This window comes from Cercospora kikuchii, assembly GCF_019650295.1.
Source record: "Cercospora kikuchii DNA, contig_00005, whole genome shotgun sequence".
Classification (NCBI taxonomy): domain Eukaryota; kingdom Fungi; phylum Ascomycota; class Dothideomycetes; order Mycosphaerellales; family Mycosphaerellaceae; genus Cercospora; species Cercospora kikuchii.
Genome location: NW_025408586.1, coordinates 2,750,422 through 2,776,167, shown reverse-complemented (window position 1 = coordinate 2,776,167; position 25,746 = coordinate 2,750,422). Strand labels below are relative to the sequence as shown.

The 25,746-nt window shown below is 51.9% G+C and overlaps 11 protein-coding genes across 11 annotated transcripts; 8 read left to right on the top strand and 3 right to left on the bottom strand.

Moving 5' to 3' along the window:
* Window positions 1–483: 483 nt before the first annotated feature.
* On the top strand, window positions 484–2,338 carry CKM354_000883300 (uncharacterized protein; the record flags this gene model as incomplete). Its single annotated transcript, XM_044804228.1, has 3 exons — window positions 484–692; window positions 750–2,061; window positions 2,120–2,338. The coding sequence occupies 3 exons, from the start codon at window positions 484–486 to the stop codon at window positions 2,336–2,338; spliced, it is 1,740 nt and encodes a 579-aa protein (XP_044660163.1).
* A 589-nt stretch (window positions 2,339–2,927) lies between these two features.
* Window positions 2,928–3,847, top strand: CKM354_000883200 (uncharacterized protein; the record flags this gene model as incomplete). Its single annotated transcript, XM_044804227.1, has 2 exons — window positions 2,928–3,077; window positions 3,143–3,847. 2 exons carry the CDS (start codon window positions 2,928–2,930, stop codon window positions 3,845–3,847), a joined length of 855 nt encoding a protein of 284 aa, XP_044660162.1.
* Window positions 3,848–4,147: 300 nt separating this feature from the next.
* Window positions 4,148–4,925, top strand: CKM354_000883100 (uncharacterized protein; the record flags this gene model as incomplete). The annotated part of the gene is made up of 3 exons (XM_044804226.1): window positions 4,148–4,206; window positions 4,258–4,384; window positions 4,443–4,925. 3 exons carry the CDS (start codon window positions 4,148–4,150, stop codon window positions 4,923–4,925), a joined length of 669 nt encoding a protein of 222 aa, XP_044660161.1.
* A 1,179-nt stretch (window positions 4,926–6,104) lies between these two features.
* CKM354_000883000 (uncharacterized protein) lies at window positions 6,105–7,426 on the bottom strand (the record flags this gene model as incomplete). The annotated part of the gene is made up of 3 exons (XM_044804225.1): window positions 6,105–6,371; window positions 6,419–6,611; window positions 6,669–7,426. 3 exons carry the CDS (start codon window positions 7,424–7,426, stop codon window positions 6,105–6,107), a joined length of 1,218 nt encoding a protein of 405 aa, XP_044660160.1.
* A 251-nt stretch (window positions 7,427–7,677) lies between these two features.
* CKM354_000882900 (uncharacterized protein) lies at window positions 7,678–9,082 on the top strand (the record flags this gene model as incomplete). The annotated part of the gene is made up of 4 exons (XM_044804224.1): window positions 7,678–7,696; window positions 7,901–8,024; window positions 8,134–8,437; window positions 8,495–9,082. The coding sequence occupies 4 exons, from the start codon at window positions 7,678–7,680 to the stop codon at window positions 9,080–9,082; spliced, it is 1,035 nt and encodes a 344-aa protein (XP_044660159.1).
* Window positions 9,083–9,488: 406 nt separating this feature from the next.
* On the bottom strand, window positions 9,489–10,294 carry CKM354_000882800 (uncharacterized protein; the record flags this gene model as incomplete). Its single annotated transcript, XM_044804223.1, has 2 exons — window positions 9,489–10,201; window positions 10,255–10,294. 2 exons carry the CDS (start codon window positions 10,292–10,294, stop codon window positions 9,489–9,491), a joined length of 753 nt encoding a protein of 250 aa, XP_044660158.1.
* Window positions 10,295–10,609: 315 nt separating this feature from the next.
* CKM354_000882700 (uncharacterized protein) lies at window positions 10,610–11,953 on the top strand (the record flags this gene model as incomplete). The annotated part of the gene is made up of 1 exon (XM_044804222.1): window positions 10,610–11,953. The coding sequence occupies one exon, from the start codon at window positions 10,610–10,612 to the stop codon at window positions 11,951–11,953; it is 1,344 nt and encodes a 447-aa protein (XP_044660157.1).
* A 584-nt stretch (window positions 11,954–12,537) lies between these two features.
* CKM354_000882600 (uncharacterized protein) lies at window positions 12,538–15,077 on the top strand (the record flags this gene model as incomplete). The annotated part of the gene is made up of 2 exons (XM_044804221.1): window positions 12,538–14,403; window positions 14,454–15,077. The coding sequence occupies 2 exons, from the start codon at window positions 12,538–12,540 to the stop codon at window positions 15,075–15,077; spliced, it is 2,490 nt and encodes an 829-aa protein (XP_044660156.1).
* Window positions 15,078–17,311: 2,234 nt separating this feature from the next.
* CKM354_000882500 (uncharacterized protein) lies at window positions 17,312–18,571 on the top strand (the record flags this gene model as incomplete). Its single annotated transcript, XM_044804220.1, has 5 exons — window positions 17,312–17,535; window positions 17,602–17,640; window positions 17,751–18,106; window positions 18,177–18,284; window positions 18,354–18,571. The coding sequence occupies 5 exons, from the start codon at window positions 17,312–17,314 to the stop codon at window positions 18,569–18,571; spliced, it is 945 nt and encodes a 314-aa protein (XP_044660155.1).
* Window positions 18,572–18,863: 292 nt separating this feature from the next.
* Window positions 18,864–21,693, bottom strand: CKM354_000882400 (uncharacterized protein; the record flags this gene model as incomplete). Its single annotated transcript, XM_044804219.1, has 6 exons — window positions 18,864–19,932; window positions 19,983–21,073; window positions 21,120–21,260; window positions 21,307–21,423; window positions 21,481–21,597; window positions 21,658–21,693. The coding sequence occupies 6 exons, from the start codon at window positions 21,691–21,693 to the stop codon at window positions 18,864–18,866; spliced, it is 2,571 nt and encodes an 856-aa protein (XP_044660154.1).
* A 646-nt stretch (window positions 21,694–22,339) lies between these two features.
* Window positions 22,340–24,117, top strand: CKM354_000882300 (uncharacterized protein; the record flags this gene model as incomplete). The annotated part of the gene is made up of 2 exons (XM_044804218.1): window positions 22,340–22,398; window positions 22,464–24,117. The coding sequence occupies 2 exons, from the start codon at window positions 22,340–22,342 to the stop codon at window positions 24,115–24,117; spliced, it is 1,713 nt and encodes a 570-aa protein (XP_044660153.1).
* Window positions 24,118–25,746: the final 1,629 nt, after the last annotated feature.

The window sequence follows — 25,746 nt, the reverse complement described above, 5'->3', positions numbered from 1 at the left end:
GTTTGTGCCAAGACGCACTTACTTGATGCGCTGACGAGAGTGGTTGCGACTTGCGTGATTCCATCCTTGCACCCAACGCACCTTCCTTATCAGTCCCGCGAGCCAACGACCACTCCAGACGGCCTCGCGCTCCTACGCTAATGAGGCTATTCCGCAACGTAAGGCCAAGCCAGGCCACGACGAGTTAGACTGTTCCTGGGACAAAGACCGTGCTGCTGGGCGCGCAGGGTAGCATTCGGCTGCAAGTCACCACCTGCGTAGATAACGGGCTTGGGGCGTCGGCCTTGGCTCTGCCACCCTACGCCCATCATGGCTCGCCGATCGCTTGGCAGCTGGTGGGTAAACGAAGGCATCGCCAGTAGCCACGCGAGAGATCTGCGCCGCAGAGGCAGAGGGTACAAGAGCTGCGAAGGGCCCCTCGTCGTGTGACATCCGTCCCCTCTTCGCCATCCTCGACCATCCACGCCTGATCCTTGATCCAAGATGGCCATCTTCGGCGCCGGCAAGCGGAGCTCGTCGCTCTCCAACGAGCACTCTCCCGATCGCGTCGACGAGAAGGGCGCCTACGACTACAATACCTCGGAGCCCATTCCAGAGGCGGGCACGCTCAGCGATCCTCGAGATGCCGGCCACAGCCTGCATCGTGGCCTTCAGGCCCGTCAGGTCACCATGATTGCCATTGGTGGTGCCATGTAAGTTGCGATGCGGGCGACGATTCACTCAAGAACGCCATGGCTAACATTTCGCAGTGGTACTGGTCTCATTATCGGAACGGGAACTGCTCTCGCAAACACCGGTCCGGCGTCCATTCTGATCTCCTACTCGATTATTGGTCTCCTCGTCTACGTCGTCATGGCCGCTCTGGGTGAAATGGCAACTTGGCTCCCGGCTGCTGGCGGTTTCGCTGTCTACGCCGATCGATTCGTCGACCCTGCTCTCGGTTTCTCCCTTGGATACACGTACTGGTTCAAATACATCATCACGACACCGAATCAGCTCACTGCCGCAGCGTTGGTGATTCAATACTGGGTATCAGCAGATCGAGTGAATCCGGGTGTATGGATTACCGTTTTCTTGGTCATCATTATTACCATCAACTTTCTCGGCATCAAGTACTTTGGAGAACTCGAATTCTGGCTGTCTTCCATCAAAGTGGTTGTCATCCTCGGATTGATTCTGTTCAGTTTGATCATGGCTTGCGGAGGCGCCGATGGCGATGTGAGGGGCTTCCGATACTGGGACAACCCCGGCGCCTTCAAGGAGTACGTAGGCACTGGAGCCACTGGCCGCTTCACTGCCGTCTGGCAGAGTATGGTTACTGCCGTCTTCGCATACCTCGGAACTGAGCTCGTCGGTGTGACAGTCGGTGAGGCGCAGAACCCACGCAAGAACATCCCACGCGCCATCAAGCTCACTTTCTGGCGTATCTGTGTGTTCTACATTCTTTCCGTCCTGTTCCTCGGCATGATTATCCCATACAACAGCGAGTTCCTCCTGCAGGCCAAGGGCAGCAAGACATCCGCCGCCGCCTCGCCTTTCGTCGCCGCTATCCGATCCGCAAGCATTCCATCACTTCCAGGCATTCTCAACGCTTGTATCCTGATCTTCGTGTTCAGCGCTTCCAACTCGGATCTCTACATCGCCTCGAGAACGCTGCACGGTCTGGCCATTAAGAAGCACGCGCCAGAGCTCTTCGCACGGACCAATAGACGTGGTGTTCCATACTACGCTTTGGGACTGTCATCTCTCATTTGCTGCATCGCCTACATGAACGTGTCAACAGCTTCGACGACCGTTTTCGGCTACTTCGTCAACCTGGTCTCCATTTTCGGTCTGCTGACCTGGATCTCTATCCTCGTGTCGCACATCTACTTCGTCAAGGCGAGAAGAGCACAAGGTGTCCCTGATGACAGCGCTCTCCTGCGATACAGGTCTCCATTCGGCCTGTGGGGCAGCTACTTCGCTCTTGCTTTCTGCTGCTTGATCGCATTGACCAAGAACTTCACTGTCTTCGTTCCGAGCCCAGATACCTATGGCAGCTTTGACTACAAGAACTTCATCGTAAGTTTGACCCAAATTTGAACATTTGAAATCGAACTCATGCTAACCTGCTCCTTAGACCGGCTACCTTGGTATCCCACTCTACCTCATCATGATCATCGGCTGGAAATACATCAAGGGCACAAAACAGGCCAGGCCAGAAGAGGCAGATATCTGGACCGGCAAGGATATCATTGATGCAGATGAACAAGAGTGGCTCGCGAAGGAGGCTGCTGATCGTGCCAACGGAAAGAATGGCAACTGGTTGTACAACCATTCGATTGGTTATATCTTCTAGAGTCGATCCGGCATCTATACGAATCTTACGTAGCATATGAGGAAAAAGAACTCATGATCAAATCTTGTCTGAGGTTGAAAGAAAAGTTACCACGTGCGTGCACGTGTCGATTGATAAAGTGTGGATGAGATCGTTCGAGAAGGCGTGAATTTGTTCCATCTCAATGCCCTCGCCGACTTTCGACTCAATGCCAAGACCTTTTGACACTCGGCTCGGTGGACATTCCTGCACCTCAATCGTTCTCATCAACATCAGTGGCTCGATGGCCGCTTGTTCCTCATCGCATAGATGTAGCTGGGGACGTGTTACATGCGTGCGAAGCACATGGTGATGTTCTAGGATCTTCGTTCGCGGGCGGCAGCCTTCGGCGTGTGACAGCCGAGGTCAGTTTTGACCTCACGTCTTGCTGTCAGTCTGTTTCAACCATATCATCGACTTGCAGAAGCTGGACTTCTTCATTCATCAGATCTGCACACAACGGACCTCTCGAGCCCAGGAGTACAGAAATAGATCGTGTTCGGAGCCAATTGACTTCACCACCGCAGTTTCCCTTCATTCGACTTGAGCGACGAGCGGTTATACAGAAGAGATGGCAACATCCAAGACTGGCCCAGTGCTCTTTGAAGTACCAATCGATACAGGCGATAAAGAAACATGCGGAAAAATAGTCTGCACACAACCTGCATCCAAAGTCTACCTTTTGACTTTCTCAAGTGGTCAAGATAACCGTCTCAGAAGTGTAAGTCATACAGTCTCTCACCATCTCCCTTACCTCTCACAGCAAATTTGACCTGACACAAACAGGCCTTCTGCACCTCCCTCGTCCTCGCCCTCGACATAATCGAGCACCGTCATCCCCCCGGCGTAGTCATCACAACCTCCGCAAGCCCCAAATTCTACTCCAATGGCATGGACATCGAACACGCCGCCACCACGCCGGGATACTTCGAAACCACCCTCTACCCCATGTGGCGTCGCGTTTTAACATTTCCTATGCCCACCGTAGCTCTCATACCCGGACACGCTTTCGCAGGGGGTTTCATCCTCGCTTTGATGCACGATTACCGAATTATGAACCCTGCCAAAGGCTGGCTTTGTATGAATGAAATTCAACTCGGTGGTGCGTTGAGGGGACAAATGATGAGTGTTTTTCGAACGAAGGTTTTGGATGCTGTTGTGCAGAGGAAGATTATTTTGGAGGCGCATCGGTTTACGGCGCAAGAGGCGCTGCAGGAGAGGTTGGTGGATCGGTTGGGTGGGTTTGAGGAGGCGATGGGGTTAGTGGAGGAGGTGGGGTTGGTGAAGAATGCGCAGAAGGGGGCGACGGGGTTGAGTGTTTATGCGGAGTTAAAGAGGGAGTTGTGGAGGGATGTTGTGGAGGATTTGGGGGATTGGAGGAGGGATGGGGTGGGGAGTGGGGCGATGGGTAGGGAGATTGAGAGGGAGAGGGAGGAGGGGAAGAGGAGGGTGGAGGTTTGGGAGAGGGGAAGTGGGAAGGCGAGGTTGTAGTTTGGAAGTGAGTGTGAACGCTCCATGCAAGTTCTTGCTCAATAGTCGCTTCCGCTTGAACAAATTCGGACACTGGAGAAGGTGCTGTTCAGCAGGCTCGCAGCTGCACGAGCAAGAGCACGGTTACCATGTTGTGTTGCCGCGGCTGCTGCTGCTGATGCGACCGCTTCGTTGCCAGCATAATCTCCACAACGCCTTCATCCGGTCATCATAGCGAGATATTGCATCCAATTCTGTAACCTTGCTATGCGGACACCCACAAGTCCAACCACAGGAACATTTTACACGTACATTCCCATAATGGGTGATCGACCAACACCAGTCGAGTATGCCGTGGGACTGCCAGAAACCGTCAAATGGTACTTACACCCTCCACTTTGCAGATGAAAGCCCAACACTGATGATCGTAGGCTATACCACAGCGAATACTACTCCGACTTCACGATCAAATGCGGCGACACAGTCACCTTCAAGGTCCACAAATTGGTACTGCACGCGCGAAGCGCGTACTTCAAAGGGATTTTGAACAATGCCCAGGTATGTTGTTGTCAATAGGGAAAGCTTTCGATCGCTCGGACTTATAGAAGCAATACAGGGAAACATCACTGAAGTCGAAGTCAGCGAGGATCCACGTGTATTCACCGCCATCCTGCGATACATTTACGGATATGACTTCGACGGTACTCCACCTCAAGATATGTTTATGGCGCAATATTGCATCGCAGTCTCCATGCTGGCGGAAAAGTACGAGATGCCAGACTTGCCCGACGAAGCAGCCAAACTTTTCCTGGAAGCTTGCAGTGGCGACAACGGCGACTTGAGGATCTCACCAAAGATGTTCGTTGACGCGCTCTATTCGATCCATGAAAGCGGTGCACCAAGTCATGGACAATTGTGGAAGTTTGCTGTTCTGATCATTCAAGACAACGTTGGAATCTTGCTCGCGGACGAGGAGGCTGGTTTCGTGAAAGCTTGTCAGGATATGCCGAATCTGAACGCTACGCTGCTGTCGAAGCTGCCTTCCCGGAAAGACGTTTACGAACTGATGAAGATGAAGCGAAATCCAAAGAATGAGTGAGAGCCACTCTTTCGCCGGGGGGTTGTTTGCTGGTCATTCTTTCAAGTTACTCAGGGGCGGCAGCTGCCTTTGGGGCTTCGGAGTTGAAATACCAACTTTCACTTGTTGAAAAGCTTTCTGAGAATGCCAGAAATACGCTTGTGTCTATTGTTGTCACCTTGGAAGTCAGATGTCCGCCTAACAGTTTCAACAGTGTCAGGCTTGGAGATTTGTTCTGACTCTTCCACGCCTCTTGTCCTCCATGCATCAGATGTAGGCCAGGCGACGATTGGCACATTTTGTTGCCGCGCTTCGGGTGAATCTTCGACATGGCTGTAATATTTTCCTCCCTGTTCTTCAAGAATTTTGCAGTATTCTTCCATGGTACTGCATCGCTCTAGTACCGCGCTCAAGTCGTCCATAGCCTGCCACCAGTCTCGCATATATTCCCTGTCAATCGGCTTAGGAGGGCATGTGAGCACCCATACCGGGTCTTTCGATCGCTCTCCTTCAGTTCCATCCCCGCGATTGGGCCATCCGAAATAGTACTTGGGTACTTGTTCTTGCAGTACTTCTACACAGTGATCTTCGACGGATGTCCAATCGTCCTCCGTGCTATCTACAAGCACGCCGCCGCAGCGAAGAGTCTTCAGGCAGATATCTTGTATGTTCTCATACTGGTCGTTTGACACATGAAGTCTATTTCCTTCGGGCATGATATCTTGCCAGCGCGGGAAGCAGTATTCGATGATGGCAAGACAGTGAGTTTCGAGAAACACCAGCTCTGATCTTGAACGAGGCTCATTATTGCGTCGGGTGTTTGCGAGAATCTTGAATTGGTATGTACTTTGGTCCCATACAACTCGGCTGAGGAATGTCTTAGATTCGAGCATGCCTACTAGGCTGAGAGGCTCTATGTATGTGGCGAACGGCCTGTGACAGATAGGCGTCTGTCAACTGCACAGTCCTTGTGTAAAACCCAGGTGCGATGGAGAAATGTCTCGCTCAAGTAGAGTTGTTTCCCACGATGGAATCTTCAAGGCAACACTGAGAGCTCGTTTCATGATCAGACGCTAGCCGCATCTAGAGCTGTCTGCAACCCCTCCAGAACCTGGCCTTGCGTGTGGCACAGTACAGGGTCTCGAAGACAACACAGCCATCTACACAAGCTATCTGGGCAGACACGGCGGCTATTGAACACTAGCCAGAATTTAATTCGTCGACGTCTTCACTTCCAGCGAACTCCGCGGCTACGCCTGCGTCGCCGTACACGAATGGAAGAACTGGGTACTCTCCCAAAAGCCTATCGCCTTGCAGGTATGCAGCCATCGCGTACCACGAGTACGTATCCGCATTCTCGACGAGGTGAGACCAGTCCCGGTCCGAAGAGACTCTGTACTTGGCCAAATATTTGCATAGTCCGGCCGTCGTGACATAACGCCTGCCGATCTGACCCCGGAAGTCTTTCTGGTGTTTGTTAGATTCAGTTCAATAACTAGATCGGGGAGGCGTACTTGGAAGTAGTTCATACTAGGGCCATTGTGGGTTGATGGCCACGGTGCAATTTTGGGAACCATCATCATTGCGGTGATGAACGTCCGTCCACGATTCTCATATTTTTGCAGGTTATATGGCTCGTCGCCCGCCGCACGAAGACCATTTCGAGTTGCGTCTCCAAGACGGCTTAGTTGAAACCAAGAGTTGCAACTGTGTAGAAACGTTGTTAGCATATTTTCAGGTCTAAATGGTTGATAGGAAGCATACAACATCATTGCTGGCTTCTTGCTCCCCATGTAGTCCCGGATAACAACAATGGGATTGGGATGATACCCTGCCGAGCATGACGACTTTGAGCTACCCTCCATGGACTCGTCGTGGCAGAAAATCTGAAGTTGGTGCCTCGACCATGGCCAGCCACTATCGGCGAAAGCATATGCGTTGCGAAAGTTCTGTTGTATGTGTACTGCATTTTTTCTCTGATGCATGTCCATTGGACGCCCGAAGAAATCCACAGTGACCATGGAGTGTTTACAGTCATCGAAGTGCTGAACGCAATGTGCGTCCAGAATCGTACGAGCCTCTTTCATGGCGTCCTTGATGGCCTCCTTGTCTCTTTCATCGCATCCCTTCCAGCCGAAGAACTTGTATTCCGCAGTGAAATTGCCATCTTGTGGAATCGAAATCGAGGCACTGCGAGCCGGCACCATCTCGCTTGGGCTCGCCGTGACCACGACTGGAAGTGAAGGCCTGCCCTCTGTTGGCGAGTCCTCCTCACTGCTGCCTGAAGGTTGTGATAGCGGCGGCTGTACTGATGAGCCCTGCGGATTGGTCTTCGTAACCCATACGGTCACTGGGTCGAGGGTCTGGCTAGCCTGCGTGACCACAGATGTGATGATTTCGGTCAGTGGGGGAGGTGCTTCCGCCGTAATCGTTGAGGTGGCAGCAGGCTTAGATACTTGTGCATACGATTGTGTAAGCGTAAGTATGCAGGCGAACACATGCCACAAGTGACGATGGCGCATCTTCACTCGTTGCAAGTAGAGCGTGTTTCTGAAAAGTTGCAAACTTTATGGTAAAGAGTGAATGCCAATTAGATGGTATGGAAGGTGGAAGTGGTTAGCAATGGCCCCATGATTGGATTGCAGAAAGGCTCCTTCTTATAATGTCAAGGAGCCGGTGTTCGCCTTCCTCGTGAGGTAGACCAAGGGCCTTGCGGCTCGCGGCAATGTTGAGACGCGAATAGAACACCGTGCAGATGAAACATCAACATGTTATGGCCGTCCAGCTCCAGTGTGAGTATTTTTTCCAATGTCTTGTTCGGTGTTGAATAGCCGCCACTGTGCCGCAGCGCTAAGTCTTCGACCAACGCCAAGACCGCTCTGCGGTAATATACTTTAGCAAGACGACTGCGTCGACCAGCACTACTGATGCATGCAGACAAGCCACCAACATTTTGAACAGATCGCATCTTCTTGAACATGCTACTGGATGTTTAGGCGCCTGGAATTTGGAATCCGCAATGCTGCTGCAAGGCGCGGTTGGCATTGGGATGAGGACACAATGCGTCCCAGAAGGTTATAAGGAGTGCGAGGAGATCCCAGAATTGCGATGCGATTCATTGTATCTCACTGTGTTGGAGAGTAGAGATGCTTTCCAAATTCATTTTCGCCCTCCTGACCTGGATGGTGGCGACAGTCCATAGCAATCCCCAAGCTGATCCAATAAGCAGCACGAACACCTCAGCACAATCGGTAGTCTTGATTGGCTATGAGGGCTGCGACAAGATCCCAAACGGCCATGCTTTTCTGCGTGAGGGATTTGAGAGCATGAATAAGCTCGCAATGCCGATGGATCCAATAAACCGTGGAGATCCACAACGATACAAGCCCATCGATTGGAAAAGCGCTGCAGCGATTGAGTTCTTCGGTCCAGGCTACAAAACCGGACAATTTGATGTGTACCGCGAGACCATCCAGAAGAATATGGATCGCCTGGCTTCGACTGATTCGGCATTCTTTCTCGGGTGGCGACTTGTAAGTTCGGAAGGCCCAGAGTAACTCTTGTACTTCTCGTCGTTGACCTAAAGACAGCATGTTCGTTGCGATGATCCCAAGAATGAGTGCTCGTGCTTCGACGGAACCGAGACCGAGGCCTACACGATGCATGATGATAAGTACAAGGATCAGATAAATTTCTGCCCAAGGTATTTTGAACTCAAATCTTTGGAGCAAGCGGTCCACGCCGACAAAAAGGACCAGAAGAATTTCGATGTCATCAAGAAGTACTGGAATCGAAGCTGTGTGTGGGCCCACGAGATACTGCACGTCTCATGGCTTGGAACCCCAGCGAATCCTATTTGGCCTTATATGCAAGATCAACAAATCGAGAAGGGCGGTATCTGGTGGCGGGCATATCGGGTGCTGGATGTTAAGTATTTGGCCTATTCCAGGAAGGCGCAGCCCTGGGAAGCGATCAATAATCCACAGAACTACGCATTTTTCGCATTGGCGAATTATGTGCAAGAGGTCAAGGGTTTCTACCCAAGCGCAGCCATGTGGTGGTGGCCGAGAGATGATCCTCCGGATGTACCATCTGTAACATCGGCCAACTCCGGGCGGCGTCGCTGTGGAGAAGATATGGCACTTGACTACGCCGCCAATCGCACATCTTCAGTTTGATCGTCCATGGTAGACGTATGATGTGGGCGCGGCGCAAGTTGCAGTCAAAATGTCCGACCGGTTGTGTATGATAGTGTGTCAATCGTTGGACCGCAGGCGGCATTGTGATAGAAAGGAGTCTGGCCGAGCTGTTAGCATATTGCCTTGAGCGACGAATCTTTTATCTTCCTTCCTCGGCTCGCTCGCTGTACTCGATGGTGAAGTCAAAATGAGCCGTGAGCCCCTGACACAGCTTGACAGGGCATGCGACAATGTTACAAACGTCTATTCGTGCAGCTAGCATGTATCCCGGGACATGCAACCAGCAACAAAGCTCATCCAATGATGCAATCTCAGCGGCTGGCTGAGTCCTTCGCCCGCGTGTGGTTCGCAGGCTCGTAGAGCGGAATGTTGCGTTCAGTGTCCTCTAGACTCCGGTTGCCCCGGGAGCCTTCTCGTCCTTTCGCAAACTGATCAACAGCTCCCTCATCTTCGCCTTTTGGCTACCAGCAGCACCTCCTGATGAACCCTTCCCGCTCAGGTCTACCAATTTTGCGATTCGCTCCCAGCTGGTGCCACCTGCAGTAGTATCTTCCCTCGACTTCAAGAACTCTTCCGCTTCTTTCCTTGTCTGCGCGATTTGCTTATCTTTCCTGTTGTTATATTGCTCGTAGAAGTCATCAATGGCTTCCTGGGCAGCCTTGACTGTCTCCGCCTTCTTCGATGCGCTGACTTCATCGCGATGCTGAATCTGCAAGTCGCGTCGCTCGCGCCATTCCCGGACAACATCCGGCTCAGCCTCGTACTCTTCCGGTCGTGGTGCTTGGAAAGGAGCGGCTGAGCCTGTGATGGTGCCTCCGGGCGCGACTTGCTCGTTTTGTGTGTTGACGGAGGGGAATGAGCTCTCAAAATCACCCATCATGTCATCATTGCCGGCGGAAAATCCGTTCGAGGGAGCAGGTCCACCTCCGCCTAGCAAGTCGTCATCATCGTCGTCTGCATCGGCTACGGTCGCGGTGTTGTCTGCGGAGGATGTGAACTGCTCGGCATCTTCGCCGAGGGCTGCGCGTTCGCGGGCAAGGAAATCGGAGGGCTCGTCAACGTCGTCGAGGGCGGATGCGCCGGTGGCTTCTGTCTTGCCTGTGTTGGAGGATTAGTTGGCGCGTGGTGGAGCGTTCAAGGAGACGATGTACCCTCGTCAAATTCCTCCAGCGAAGGGAAGCGGTCCGCCATGACTATGTGTGGCACTGTTTGTCTGTATTTGATCGCAATGTCTTGCGCAGGGTGTTGTGCGTGGAAAGTGGTGAGCGAGAGTGATGTTTGCTGCAACTTGTTGGGTTCAATAGACACGCAGTCGCAGTCGCAGCTGCTGCCAATGAACGAGTGGATCCCCGGAGCGGGTAGACCCGTGCTAGCTGCCAACTGCTGTTTAGCTCGTGCAACTCCAACCCTCTTCTTCCGCTTCTTTCTTGACCACAACACCTTCACCGTGAGCGCGTAGACATCTCGAGCGTCCGCTCACATCGCAGCAGCAGTGCCGTCGACAAGATGTCCTACAACGAGGATAACGTTAAAGGAAAACTCACTTCTCTCAATGAATCGCAAGATAGCATCGTGACTGTCGCGCAATGGATTATGTTTCATCGTCGATACGCTGCGCAGACGGCCCAGCTGTGGGTGGCCACTTTGCAGGAATCGCCCACCGCTAACAAGAAGCTGAATCTACTCTATCTGGCCAACGAAGTCGTGCAGCAGTCTCGCGCGAGAGGAAAGATGGACTTTAAGATCGCCTTCGAACCTGTGATTGCAGACGCGACAGCAAGCGCGTACAAAGCCGCGAACCCGGACGTGCAAGGGAAGATACGACGAGTTGTGGAGGTCTGGCGGCAGAGGAACATTTTCGACGCGCCAGTTCAACAGAGCGTTGAGAAGAAGCTGGACGAAGTGGACAAGACCAAGGGTGCAGGCAAGCTGGGAGGAGGTGTTGGAAGACTAGGGGGCAGCCTGTTCGGCGGTGGAAGTGGCAGCGTGGCACCAGAGCTGGAGCCTATCAATAAGATCCAAGCGGCATTGAACAAAGCAGAAACTGCCAGCAAAACCCCCGTCACGGCCGCCAACGCCAAGTACGCAGAAACGACAGATCCAGCGACCGTCGTGCCGAGCGCTCCTGTGCGAGCAGCGAAGTTAAGGGGCCTGGTCAAAGACTTGATGGCGGCGCAGAATGCGGTCGAAGCGAGTATGAACTCTCGAAGGCAACTCCTGGACGGGCTGGAAAAGCTCATTGCGACAAACCGCGCTCAGCTTGCGCAAGAAGAAGCCACGTCGCGTGATCTCGGCGCGAAGATAGACAGCATGGAAACGGTCATCAGAGACGTGGAGGACAGCATCATGCGTGGAGTTGAGCCGTCGCCTGTGAACGGCAACGGCAATGGCATCGAGCCAGAGCGACCCGAGACCGAAGGCTTCACCCCTCCGCCTCCAGAGATTGAATCTTTCACGCCACCTGGTGAGGCGAACGACACTGATCAGATTGACATGGCACCTCTGGAGGCGCCATTCAGCAACCCTACGGGAGCAGATCCGATAGAAGAGCAACCTCCTAACCGAAATGAGCCTCCGCCAGCATTCGTCCCGCAGCCCACCATAACAGCTGCCGACGATGCAGCGACACAAGCCCAGGCGTTTCTTGCGACTCTGGATTCACTCAAAGGCACTGTCAGAGGACCATCCGGTGAGATTCCATCATCATCATCAGACGGCAATCCTGGCGACCCAAGACTCAAGCGACGGAAGATGAGCCACCGACCGAGCGGAGATGTGGACGACGAAATCTTTGGCCAAGGCGTGGGCGGAGTCGATGAAGACGGCATTGCTGCGATGCTCGGGCAGTAGTGTCTTCGTCAGCGCTTTGAGTAGGAGGTATGAGAAACATCGAAGCCTTCACGAACGCAGCTTGCACTTTTGCTCGCAGAGCAGTAGCATGGCACGCGGCTCCTGGTCGAGCTTGTACCAATAGTCGACGACACAATGTAGCTTCTACACAGTATACAGTTATCCGTATACCACGCACAGCTGTATATTTACGATGTTGTTCCTTTTCAATTGTGTATTGGCGCGCGCGGCGTGACGCGACCTCACAAGCTTTCGGCATGTGGGCTCGTGGGCGCGACCTCGGAATCAAGCTCACCTCCGGGAAGCGGCAACTCCTCCATCGACCCATTGCATCGGGCACTTTCGCAACAATCAATCGCCAGGACACTTCTTGTGCACCCGTACCTTGCATTGTGTTTGCCAACGCCGTGCCATCGCTGGATCCAGGATCATCAATCGCTCAGTCTGCAGTCGCCACACCTGGCCAACGAGGCCCATTCTCAACAGAACTCGTCATAGACCACGACGATGTCGCTTTTTCGCCGAGCACAACGATAACGCCCAACACCGACCACAGTCCGTCCTGCGAGTGACGGATCACTGCCATGGCTATGCGCGGGCCACAAATCGCGTGTCGCGCCTGGGACAGTCTTGGGAACGGTGCCCTGTTCACTCATAGAATACGGACCGAAGTCGCCAATCGAGCAACTCACACCTGGACGACAACATCCGCCCTTCACAGGACAAGCATAGCACAGCAATTGCGATGTCTGTCTACACAGCGCAGCGTACAGTCCTCAAGGCCGACAACGACATCTCTGATCTCGCAGACGGCACGCATACATCCCGCCCGGTCATTACGGACGACGCCTTCACAGAGTGAATCTCTGAACGTGGTTCAGCATGGCAATAAAGAGACAGCGTACAAGAACACGATCAATAAGAAGAGCAGTGATCCCACTGAAGTCGAGGAGGAGGATGAATCTGTGACTTTCAAGAAGTCTGCAAAAGCTGCACAGGCGTCGCAAATCAATCTCAGCGCCAAATTGTCGAGTTACGGCAAAGATGGTGAAGGGAAGACCGGTGGCTCACGAGGCGAAGTCTGGAGATTGCTCAGGATCGCCAAACCGGAAGTGAAGTCATTGAGTATCGCATTCGTTTTGCTCTTGATCAGCAGCGGTGTTACCATGGCCGTCCCCTTCAGTATTGGCAAGATCCTCGATTCAGCGACCCAGGAAGAAGGCATTGTTTTTGGTCTCAAACTGGAACATTTTGTTGGTGCCATGGCCGCGATCCTCATGACAGGTGCCGCGGCGAACTACGGTCGTATCGTGATCCTGCGTATCGTCGGCGAGCGCGTTGTTACGAAACTGCGAAGCTCGCTTTTCCGACGTACGTTTGTGCAAAACGCCGAATTCTTCGATGCCAATCGCGTGGGAGATTTGATCAGCAGATTGGGTAGTGATACTATCATTGTTGGCAAGTCAATCACCCAGAACGTTTCGGATGGACTGCGATCGATTGTCTCAGCTACCGCGGCGCTCACCATGATGGCTTACATGAGCGTCAAGTTGATGGGAGTGCTCGCGATTGCATTCCCGCCCGTGGCGGTTGGTGCTTTCTTGTACGGACGAGCGATTCGAAATTTGTCAAGAAGAATACAAAAGAATTTGGGAACACTGACCAAGATTGCGGAAGAACGATTGGGCAATGTACGGACCAGCCAGGCTTTTGCTGGAGAATTGCAGGAAGTCAATCGCTATAACACGCAAGTGCGAAAGATTTTCGGACTTGGGCGAAAAGAGGCATTCATTTCAGCTGCTTTCTTCTCGGCTTCTGGTTTTATGGGTAATGCTACTTTCCTGGCGCTGTTGTATATCGGCAGTGGCATGGTGAGGCAAGGCGCGATGAGTGTGGGCGACTTGACAACTTTCTTGATGTACACCGGCTACGCAGGAAGCAGTGTATTCGGCCTGTCGAGCTTTTACTCCGAGCTGATGAAGGGCGTGGGAGCGGCAAGTCGACTTTTTGAGCTTCAAGACCGTGAGCCGACAATCAGCCCGACGAAAGGTGACATGGTGCGCAGTGCTCGCGGCATGATCGAGTTCAAGGATGTCGCTTTTGCATATCCAACTCGACCAGCAGTCTCGATCTTCGAGGGCCTGAACTTTCAAATTCCTCAAGGAAGCAATGTCGCCATTGTCGCGCCATCAGGAGCTGGAAAGTCCACTGTTGCTAGCTTGATTATGCGTTTCTACTCGCCTACAAGAGGAACCATTACCATCGGTGGCAGGGACATCAACTCACTCAATGCCAAGCAACTGCGGCGCAAGATTGGATACGTCGGACAGGAGCCAGTACTATTCTCCGGAACGATTGCGGAAAACATCGCATACGGCAGGCCGTTGGCCTCGAGGGCTGAGATTGTTGCAGCTGCGCGTCAAGCCAACTGCAACTTTATCAGCGACTTTGTGAGTTGTGGAGCGCTATTCAAAAAGAATCATGCTAACCGTGCGTACAGCCCGACGGCCTTGAAACGTTCTGCGGTGCCCGCGGCACGCAACTCTCCGGCGGTCAGAAACAACGCATCGCCATCGCTCGTGCTTTGTTGAAGAAGCCTGATATCCTGATCTTGGACGAGGCCACTTCAGCTCTGGACGCCGAATCGGAGACGCTCGTCAACGAAGCCCTGCAATCCCTGCTACGAGGCGACAATACGACAATTTCCATCGCTCACAGACTGTCCACAATTCAACGTTCAGACACCATCATATGCATTGGATCTGATGGCAAAGTAGCACAAATGGGCTCTTACCGCGAGCTCGCAGCCGACAAGAACGGCGCCTTTGCGAAATTGATGGAATGGCAAATGAGTGGCCCTCCCAAGCGCAAGGAAGAAGCCGAGGGTCACGAGGAACTTACTGAAGAGGAACGCATGAGGCTGAGGATGCAGGAACACGACAAGGAGAAGGGCAGAGAATCACCCGAAGAAGAAGAGGAGACAGGGCGCAGCAGTGAGGAACAGGCTGAGTGGGAGAAGGTGAAAGTCAAGGACGGCAATCAGTCTGCTGCAGAGAATCCGGTTGAGAAAGCTGGATTGAGAGACGGTGGTTTCTCGCATCGTAAAGGGTATGGAAATGAGTAGGAGATGACGAAGATGCCGTGAGCAATAAAGCAAATGAGGGGCGTGAGGGTTGTTCGATGGCATTATCGGAGATACCTCTTTGCTCTCCTACCAGACGGAGATGGTGGCGTGGCGTGCATGATCCGATAGGATCACCTTTTGTTAGAATCGTTGTACAAAGACAGAAATCAAGAACTACACTTTTAATGTAGAGCAAAAACAATTGAATGATCTCTCCTCCCACTACTGCGATCAATCTCCTGCTTGCTCTGATGCGCTTGGATATCCCTTGCCGTATTGCTGGTTTTGTCACATCAGGCCCAACGCTCGCAAACCACGAAAGGCGCCACAGACCAAAGCGGGAGTCCATTCGGCGCTATGAGTGTTTCTTGGGCGCTGTTCATGATGTCGGAACTTCTTGTGTCTGCGGTACTCAGTGACCTCTCAGGATGGAGTTCGTTAGTGTTTCTTTCTTATCGGCGTCCAGCTTCGTTGTGGCTGGAGTGGTGGCTTTTATGTATCGCGATTGAGAAGAAACTGTGCTTCTCTCGGTCCTTTCGCGGAGAGTGGTGATCGAGTCGATCGATTCATGTATCTTACGACCCTTCAGCCTTAACACGTTTGTCATCTCAACTTGCTGAGTTCTTCATATGTTCACGTAAAGACGAGACATGATTTACGGTCATGTCATGCACATCGTTGAACAGTCAAAGGGAGAATCCCAGCGAGCTCTTCTTGCGCTGGCTGGGACGATGATAGTGCCATCGTAGCAATGCTGTGCCATAGCTGAGATATCACGTTGACAATAATTTTCACTGCTTCCCCGGATCAACCTGAGCTGTGGAATCAGTAGTTTGACTCCTTTCGACCGTAAATTTAGTGCTTCAAAAATATCACAGGATCGTAGCAACAAACAGAATTCGTATTCGAACATACTCATTCATTCAGTGATAGTGACCTGCTCATCATACGTCTCCGTCACGTCACCCAGACCGTAGCATCGGCCTTCCATCCTCGGGCAGTACTCCACCTAAACGCACTCCCCATAGGCTTCATCGCATCCAAGTCCTTCACAGCATACTCGTCCATGTTTGCAGCTGGCTCCTTGACCTGCACAATTGTGGCACTTTTGATGCGCCTCTTTATAGATGCGTGTGCATATCATGGATCCGCAGCATGTGTTTGAATGATTGTCGCCACACCAATCTGCACGAGGGATTGGAGTCAGCGGCTCTGTCAGAATTCCAGTGGATCAAAGACGGAACCAACATACATCCAAATGGGAGACATTTCTCTACCTCGTCAGGGTGAATGCCAGCCAATGCGGTATTCTCGACTGTGAAGCTTCCCAACGTCAATGTAAAGAAAACAGCGGAGAAGAGACCGTGCAGCTTCATCGCGAGATTTGATTAAATAATGTCCGCGGATCTCGTGTCTTGGAATTTCGCGCTTGCTCAGCTTTTTGAAAACTGAGGAAAGCCCTGTCTATCATGACATAGGTCATCTTCTTCGCGCTCACCGACTGTTTCGGCTCTTGTTCTTATGTTCTATATCCGGACTAACGGTTCGATACGAATGGTATAGTGATCATTTAAGTTATAGAGTCTCCAGTCAAATCGCCGAAGGTAAAGTTATGACCCCTGACGCACGTTCTCTGCGACCTTCATGCTTGCGAAGTTTCTAACATCAGCTCGTGTCTACAGGCTTTCCGTGCACAAAGGCATACCGCTTGCATTGCCAGCACCGTAGAAGGTCTGGCCTCGCGACGACTCCGAAGCTGCCGTACTACTATCCCCTGCTCGCATGGCGTCTCTTGTCGCTGAGATGCATCTTTTGCATCGGATACGAACCGTATTTGTAGCTGTTTCTAAAAAGAGGTTGACAACTTCAACTTTTGATATGTGAACAGTCGTCAAAACCTGATCTTGACGAACGCTATCGCTATCTGCGAGAGTACAGTTGAGTTGAGTCCTCGGCAGATGACACGCTTCGTTGCTAAGTCCTGATGTGTGACCAGAACAACGCAAATAGAACACAACGCGTTCTCACTTCGTGGTAGACTTTTGTCACACAAACATTTCCTTCCGACTGGGATAAGCAAAGACATGGACCCCTTTCCGTGCTATTCGCTTCTCGCATACATAAAGTGCGTCGTATATCCCATCAGCAGCAGCAGCAGCATACAATCCAAGCACTGTCCGAAGTTTGTCACCTCAAGGCAGAGTCTTGGACTCTTCACTTAACCGTCAGCAACCATGCTGTGCTCTACAGTCAACAATTTGCTTCTGTTACTATTCTGGTCATTCACATCCGCTCATACTATCGACTCGGGCAACGGTGACATGACCTTCGGTGGTCCAAACGACCTCGCCAACAGCCAATATCGATCGATCACCGATCTCGAAAAGCGGAATGGTCAAGATCTCTACTTCATATTCACTTATGGCGATGAGAAGTCCGGTAAAATCTGTCATGCAGCGTGAGTGTCAAAATGTTCGTACCACGATCGATCAAGTTTGCCTTGCTTACACTCCCATCCTCTCAGAATTCACTTCCACATTCAATCGGTATTTGGACCGAAACCGTAAGTACAGCGATGACGGCAACCACTCCACGAAAACCTCAATCTGCGTGTCAAGATACGGAGCCGACTAGCTCAAATTAGTTGCTGACCCATGTTTCCGCCTTTATTAGGCTCACCGACATCTACGTGCAGTGGGTTCACTGCGCCGCATCCGGCGATATGCACGAACACAACACCCACAGTCTGGCCGAAAATGACTTACCTATCATGGATCTCATATTTCAAGAACGCTACCGCCTGACCACGGGCCCTCATTGGCGTTACCAGATTGTTCTGAACCAGGATGTTGTGCACCCGTCTGGGGGCGGCCGTGAGTTTGGACTTCCGGCAATGCAGCCACGTGCAGATGTGATCTTCCGGATAAATGCGCAGGGCAACTGGGAGGTGGATCACTTTTGCCATTTTTTCGGCGGAGGATTGCAGATTACCAATATCGATGGGAGCCAATATGCAGGGCAGCCATTTGGTAAACGTGTCTCAAGCATGAAGTGGCCGAATGGTCTTTTGGAGTCACCACCGCTAACACATTGCTGTAGATCCTCTCCCTCACCCTGACCCAGGTCCATCACGTCGAGGCGAGCGACATCGGGATTTCAATCAAGTCTGTCTGAGTAAGACAGGCCAGCAGCTGGTCTTGCAAATAGGTACGCACTAGGATGTCTTGATCTAGTCCGCCTTGAAAGAGCCTGAAGTTGATCTTGGTGAACATGTAGGAATCTGGCTCCTGTGTCGCAGTTTCTGCAAACCTCACCCTAAACGTGACGTGGAACTGGTCTATATTAGTGCGACTCGAGACAGTCTCCTTGAAGCTGAAGGCTGGAAGAAGCATCCGTATATGGAATGGCACGAAGCTCCAGAGGGTATACAACACTTACCCAGCAGTGTTACTGAGCTGGATCGATGGGCTGAGGAGAGAGGCCTGAAGCTCTAGAGTCGGAAAGACAGGTGGTAGAGCGTAAAGCCAAGAGGTTGAACGAATATGTGGAGCAAGTCCGCTGTGACTTGAGGAAGTCACTCATTTGGAAGCTGTTGTTTTGGGTCCATAGATGGAGCACCATTCAAAGACCTAATGTACGTATGCAGACCAATGAACATGCAATGATCTAAGATAGTCCTGGCCGGCACTATCTTCACGATTTATCAGCCCAAAACACTGTATTCATGCTGCGGATCCAATTCTTCTAGTGCATAGGTCGGTGGGCAGCCGCTCCCATCCGACCCCCCTACCTCCCAGCCTCATTAAACTTCCTCGTCTTCCAGGTATCTTCACTCAGCGTCGTTACGAAGTCCATTGTCATCTCGTGCACGGCTTCCAAGTCGTCGAATGTCAGAACCCCCTTCAGTTTCTCCTCGTTATCACTTCTGTGATTTGCCAAAGCCATGGCACTCGCTACAATGTTTCGTATCTGACGTCCATTGATCTTGCCTCTTCTGCACAAAATCTCCAGATTTCTTTCCAGTCTCTTAGTCTCCTTCAGTTCACGATCAAGCTTTGACTTCGGGATCTTGTCGATCAGGTTACGATAGATGGCAGACTTCTGCTCGGGGCTGAGATCGTCATATTGGATAGCGAGATGCATGCGAGATTGTACCGCAACATCAAACGAACGGATTCGATTCGTCGTGAGGATGATGATGCCCTCGTAATATTCCAGACTGCGAAGGAGAACGCTGACGAGGGCATTGCGATTCGGGTTCTCCGTTCGCTCACGTGCTTCGAGGAAGACATCGGCCTCGTCCATGAGGAGAATCGCTTCCCAACGGGCGGCGTCGCTGAAAATGTCGCTGAGACGTGCTTCCGCATCTGCGGCATCGGTGCCAACTTCTGCCACCGAGACGACAACAAGTGGACGGCCTGTGGCAAGGGCAATGGCCTCAGCAGTCAAAGTCTTGCCCACTCCTGGGGCTCCGTGAAGCAGTATCGCCAGGCCCTTGCCCTTGTCTTCGACGATGTCGAACGTCTCTGGCATAGAATGTTTCCTGTTCGGTTGACTCCGCCGTTTCCTAGACGACTCATGATTAGTGATGAAAGCCATCAGAGTTTCCTTGTACTTGGAGTCCAGTTGTAGCTCTTTTTGAAAGTAGTGCCCGCTTTCTGCGCTGTTCTCAGAATTACTGATGTCTTTGATCCGGAACTGTGCCCACAATCGTTGCCTGAGTGCATACCCAAGCACTTTGGGTGGGCACATTCTCAATCGTTCTTCACTTTCCTGGAACGATTCTACTTGGTGTCGGAGATCGTCCGTAGGCTGAACTTTCCACTGCAGCGCGACACTGCTTTGACAAGCGCGGCTGTGCCATTGTCAGCTCGCAATAGTGATGTGACACCACGCTCGGCTTACCATGCACAATCGAGATCAAGGAGGACCCAGCCATCAACCCGTCCAAGAGGTGGGTTCACATATGCGACTGGGTTCCTCTTCGATCGCTGAAACGAGTAGTTGTCTACTATGATCTTCCCTCTGATGTCCGGCGTCAATGATTTGATGCCTATCTTGTTGTCTTCCTCGTCGTCTGAATGTGATGCGGCTGTTTCGGTGTCATCGCGACCAGATGCCATGCCAGCAAAGGCTGACTGAGCGTTGACCTGTGTGATGGCGGTTCCATAATAGGATCGCTGGCTCTCCTTTGTATCCGCTACTGCTAGCTCGATGAATCTGCGTCCGCGATCAAGCAGTTCCTGCTGCAGAGCACTATCGTCCCGCTGTCGATCTGAGTTGCGATAGAAGCGAGTTGGGAAAATCTCAAGCATGTCTATCGATCGTTCTCCTTCGAACTTTTTGATCTCCATTGTGTAATAGTATCGATCAACTTTAACGCCATCGCAGTCGAAGCCGAACAAGTAGAGCTTCGTTGTCTTGGGCTTGTGCGGAGTCTCATGCGACTCAGGTGGAGTTGTGGCGCAATACCACACTTCGAACATCTGGATATCTGGAAACGTCGGGGCCAGCGGTTTTGCGTAGACTCGCTCCCCCATCGGGAAAAGGCTCCAAAGGTGCTCGTACTTGATCGTTCCCGCACTCTCGATATTTTCACGAGTTTTGAAATACGGCTCCATTGATGATGACTTTCTGACAAGGCCCAGTAGTTGCTTCAAGTCTTCTCGAGCCTCTGCTCGTGCTGGTGAGTCTGACTCATGGGGCTCGCAGGCCTTCATAAAGTCATCGTGGTACCAGGCGAAGTCCAGAAATGGCGACTTCAGCTCAAGCTTCTCATCATGCTGAAAATTGACAGGATCTCGATGTCGACTGCATTCCAGGAATAGCTTGCGGAGCTCCGCTGACTTGATCTCTATGGCTTCGTGCTTCAACTTTCTCTCGTTGTCGCGGTCCATAACTTTTCGAAACGTTGTGACTTTGGTCTGACTTTTGTCTTCCTTGGAGTCAACATTACCGGCTTTCAAGGTTTCATAATCATTAGTGACCTCGTTCCACTAGGTCTTGTTAGAAGATAGGCAGCTGGCAGTGATGGCCACGCACCTTGGATATGACACTGCGCACGCGGCTGCCATCATCAGTATTGCTATCGTCGGCCTTCTTTTCTTCGCCTTTTGTATCCTCATCTTTGCTATCTCCGCTCTGTTTCTCAGAAGTCTTCGTTTCGTCTTCATTGGTCTTGCTCTGTAGAGCAGTCAGTTTTACTTCAACATTTTGACAACGTTCGCACCTCGTCTGACTTGCTCACTTCAGCTCCAGCAGTTGCACTTTTCTCCTCGCTCTTATCTTTCAATTCCTCATCCGACCCAATCTTCTTGTCAATAGTGTCAGTCTTCGAATCGTCCCTCTAGGCAGGAGTCAGCGCCTGATATCAACGAACCCCTCTGCAATCATTCTCATCAACCTTTTCTGCGGGGTTTGTCACACCCTTTTCGATCACAGCCTCGAGTTGAGCAATGCGCTGCTCGAGTAATCGCATATAGGTGTACTCCAGACTCGATTTGCTCTCAGCCGGTGTACCCTGCAACCAATCCACATCAGCTCCATGAAGTGCAACTTCAGTATGGAACGAAAGTCATACAGCTTGAGCACCAACTGAGCGGTTTGTGGGGGTCATCTTGCCCTGATTGCCCAAGTCAAATCGCAGTCGAAAAGCAGCGTGAAAGGGCAGTGGAGAGCTGAGGTGGTTTATGAGTTCCTCCTGTCAAGCGACCTTGCTGCTACGCGAGCTCCACTTTCGTGCTCAGGCTCGCTTCGTGAGGCTGAAGATTGTGCAACCGGTTCGCTTGGGAACTGCCAAATACGTATTCGGAGCACTGCTGGCGCTTCGAGTGGGGAAGCCGCTGCTGTCAAGTACTGCATGCTTGTTTTGGTGTGCAAGAGCAAGAAATGTTGTGTACATTCGCAACATCGTAGGTCATAGGTCAGGCGAGAGGTATGTTGTGGAACCGAACACCTGCTCAGGTTGATATCAATGAGTCGCTTGTGAGCGTCGTCATCAGCATGGCGCATCAATAGACACGCAGGAGCGAGTGACCACCATTGTGCATGGACGCGCCACGCCATATGCAGGTAATCTCTGCACGCTCCATCCTCCAGGATGCTTGCTTCTCACAACAGCAAGGACGGCCGCACAACCGCGGGGACTCGAAAGCTCGTCCAAGAGTGAAGCAGCAGCCGCGGGTCATCCTGATCCTCATAAGGTCCGCACAGCTTTTAGAACTTCTTGTCTAGCTTTTGATTGCTCTGAACAGAGGCGCAATATGCCGTCGCCGCCAGGCACTGCACAACCCTGGTTCACAAATCAGTCGCAGCGGGAACGGTACGCTTGTCCTGAAGATGATACTGAGGCTCTTGCTTCTCACAGAACTGACTCTATTGTCTCAGATGTTTTCGCGAGGCCAACGACCTCTGGGACGATCGAGAAGCCTGGACCAAGGAAACACTGGGCGATGTGAAAGACTCCAGATTCTCATCCCGCGAGACTTTAGTGCCGCTGACGAGAAAGAGCTCCAGCTTGGAAACCATTTACTCGTCTTCAAAGGACGATCTAGACTCTCAAATCATATCGCTCGATCCTGAAGAATCCGGTCCAGGAAATGATCTTGCCAAACGCGCAGAGCAGCAGCTTCTTATCGCTACTTCAAGCATGTCTCAATGGCGTGCGAGGAGAAAAAGCGGTACAGGTCGAAAGATTGCAACAGGAGTGCAAGGATTTCTGGTGACGTTCTCAGATTTTCTGGAAAGCTTCTCAGGTATCGTAGAAATCGTGAAAGCCGCCGATCAGCAATATGGCGGCTTTGCCTATGGTACACTGTCAGTACTACTCAGTGTAGTAGTGCACAAAGACAAGCGGGAGAATGACATTGAAGACGCTCTCGAAGAGCTGACTTATGCATTCCCGCGTCTGGCCATGCTTCGCAGTCTACAACCAAGCGACAGACTGCAAGACTTGATCGCAGACGTTTTTGGCCTGGTGGTGAAGTTTGCCAGAGAGACGACAGACTACTTCTCCTCGCGTCGACAAAGGTGGAAAGATGCAGTGTCGCCAGGAAAGGTCAAAATGCAAACCATGTCCCGTATCCGAAGACAATTGGGCCAAGTCAAGCAGGAAAGTGACACGCTCCTGCTCCAAGATATTAGCAAGATGAAACAGACGATTGACGACATGAGTGTGCGGCTGCGTTCAACGCAATCAATTGCGTTGGCACACAAGAGTTCAGCCGATGGTGAATACCTAGCCAGTATCCGGAGAACACTAAGGATCAAAGTCGAGGAACCGTATACTTTCAACACGGACTTGGAAAGATACAAGGCCATCCTTGGGAGAGCGTTCCATAACCGGCGGGCGATAATTCGAGCACCAATGGAGACATCGCTGGAGCTGCTCGCTGAAGATCCTGATTTTGCGCGATGGCTGACGCAACAAGAGTCAAGCTTGCTGCTCGTCGGCGGGCAAAACTGGCATCGCTTCGACTCCAAAGATCTGATCTGGCTGTCAGAAGGCTGCGTCTTATTGGCAGAGTCCTTGCGAACTCAGCTCTCGGCCATGCAGAAAGTGGCTTGGTTCTTGTGTCAGACGGATTGGACGATGACAGATCGCAAGAAATGCTCGATCCAAGATCTTATGGCCAGTCTGATATATCAAATTGTGCTGATGCATTCAGATAAGTTGCGAGACTATCACGATCAAGTCCAAAGAGTGGTGGAGGGTTCTGACTGGCGTAGCGACTCGGGCGAGAAGGCATTTGGTGCCTTTGCTGGGCTTCTTGCCAACATCCTCGCGCACTTTGACGACGACTTCAGCTTGACCATCATACTAGATCGACTCGATCAGTGTCGGTGGCAAGATGAACCTGATCAAGAAGGTTGGAATATGCGCTTCGCGATAGAAGGGTTTCTGGAAGCGATGGAAGCCGTTCGATGCTGCGTCAAGGTCATGATCGTCGTTGACACGGCAGCAGCGATGCAATTGTCAAGCTATGCGTCACGCAAGAGATTGATCATGAAGGCAAATTGGCAGCAAGAGGCGCGTCGTTAACGATCGAACAATTTTCGCCGTCGTCACTCGTGCATCCGTTTCTTGAGCATCGTCTTTTGCTTGCCAGCAGCGACGCAACAAATATTGTATGCCAATGAGGTTGAAACGAGTAAGGACGAGGAAGATTTGGCCGCTGGCCCCGCAGGCTTCCAAAGTCGCAAAGTCGGAGCTTACAGGCGGATGGATGCAATGGCAACGGCAAATTTGATAACTTTGCCTGCCGCCTTCCGTCGAACACAACCGGTCGTGCCAGATCACTGAAATTGTAGTCAATGGCGCCCAAAGAGAACGGCATGTCATGACCAAGCGTCGATATGTTACTACTTTCTAGCAAGTCACTGATTCCGCAGGAATAGCTATCGCACACAATTCCCAGTACCATCTGTCGTAGAACTGATCGGCGGACTCGATTATTGGAGCGTTGGCATGCCCAAAACACAGGAAACCCGTGATGCATGCAGCATCGCGCATCATCCTCAGCAATCGCACGAGAAAGTCTTCGCATGTCGGCACGTGATGCTCAGGGACACTCCTCAGGAGAACTGTGCGCAGGACCTCGAGAGCGCCTACAGACGGCTCTCGAAAGCTCATAATCTCCTTTCCCAATGTCATGAGCTGATGAAGAGCAAGAAAAACAAGTTTCTTGCAATGGACCATGGATGCTTCCCATCCACGCGTTTGGCAGGTGAATACCGTGATGATGGAGAGGGCATCAACGATCGTAGAGTCTTGTTTGACGTTCTTCGAACATAAAGCAATAGTCAGCTGGCGATATAGAAGTATTTCCAACTCTTTGACTTCGTTCGACATTTCGATGTGTGCTTTCGGTCTCGGATGCCAGTCCAGATAGTGATGGTTTTCACCCCATGGTCGGAACCTCACAAAGAGCTCGATCCCAAGCCTGATAACCTCGACGGGGGCAGCGAGCACATCTGCTGAAGAAATACCAGCAGCAGTGCGACAAGCCTTCTTTCCTAGATGGAGTCGCAAAGTTCGTGGCCGTAGCTGTTTCCCACACAACGGACAGATCCGCATATCTCTCTCCCCTTGGTGCTGTTCAAGCACGTGGCGAAGGAAAATATCTCGTCGCCTAAAGGTCTGTTCGCATTGTGGATGCTGACATACCTGTGCGCCAACGCTGTGCACTGTATTCCGGTGTCGATTGAGACTCTTACGCTGCGTGAATGTCGCAGTGCAGCCTGGGCTCGGACATGAAATTCTCTTGCTCTGTTTCCCGGGTCCTAACAGCACCGGAGCCTTGTGTCGGTCGCCTTCAATTGCTCCCCGATCCACAAATGCTGGAACTTCGCGTTGGCCCCTTGCACCCGCGGCGCTCAAAACCGGAATGTCGTTCAACTCGAAGCCCCCCTGATCAGGACACGAGCCACCAGAATCTCTCTGATTGAGAGTAAGCGAAGTCGACTGAGAAAAGTAAAGCGGACGCGATCCGAGGGGTGCTATATCGGACATGGAGGGTATTCTTTGCAAGTGTGCGCACGGAGGTCTGTGTAAGGTAGCATTATGTCAACATGGTGTCGTTCAGCTTCTCTTATAGAGCCTCAATACAATCGCAAGTCACGAAAGGCTGCCAAGAAGCGCTGGCGGTGCCAAAGAATCCTTCAGCCTTGC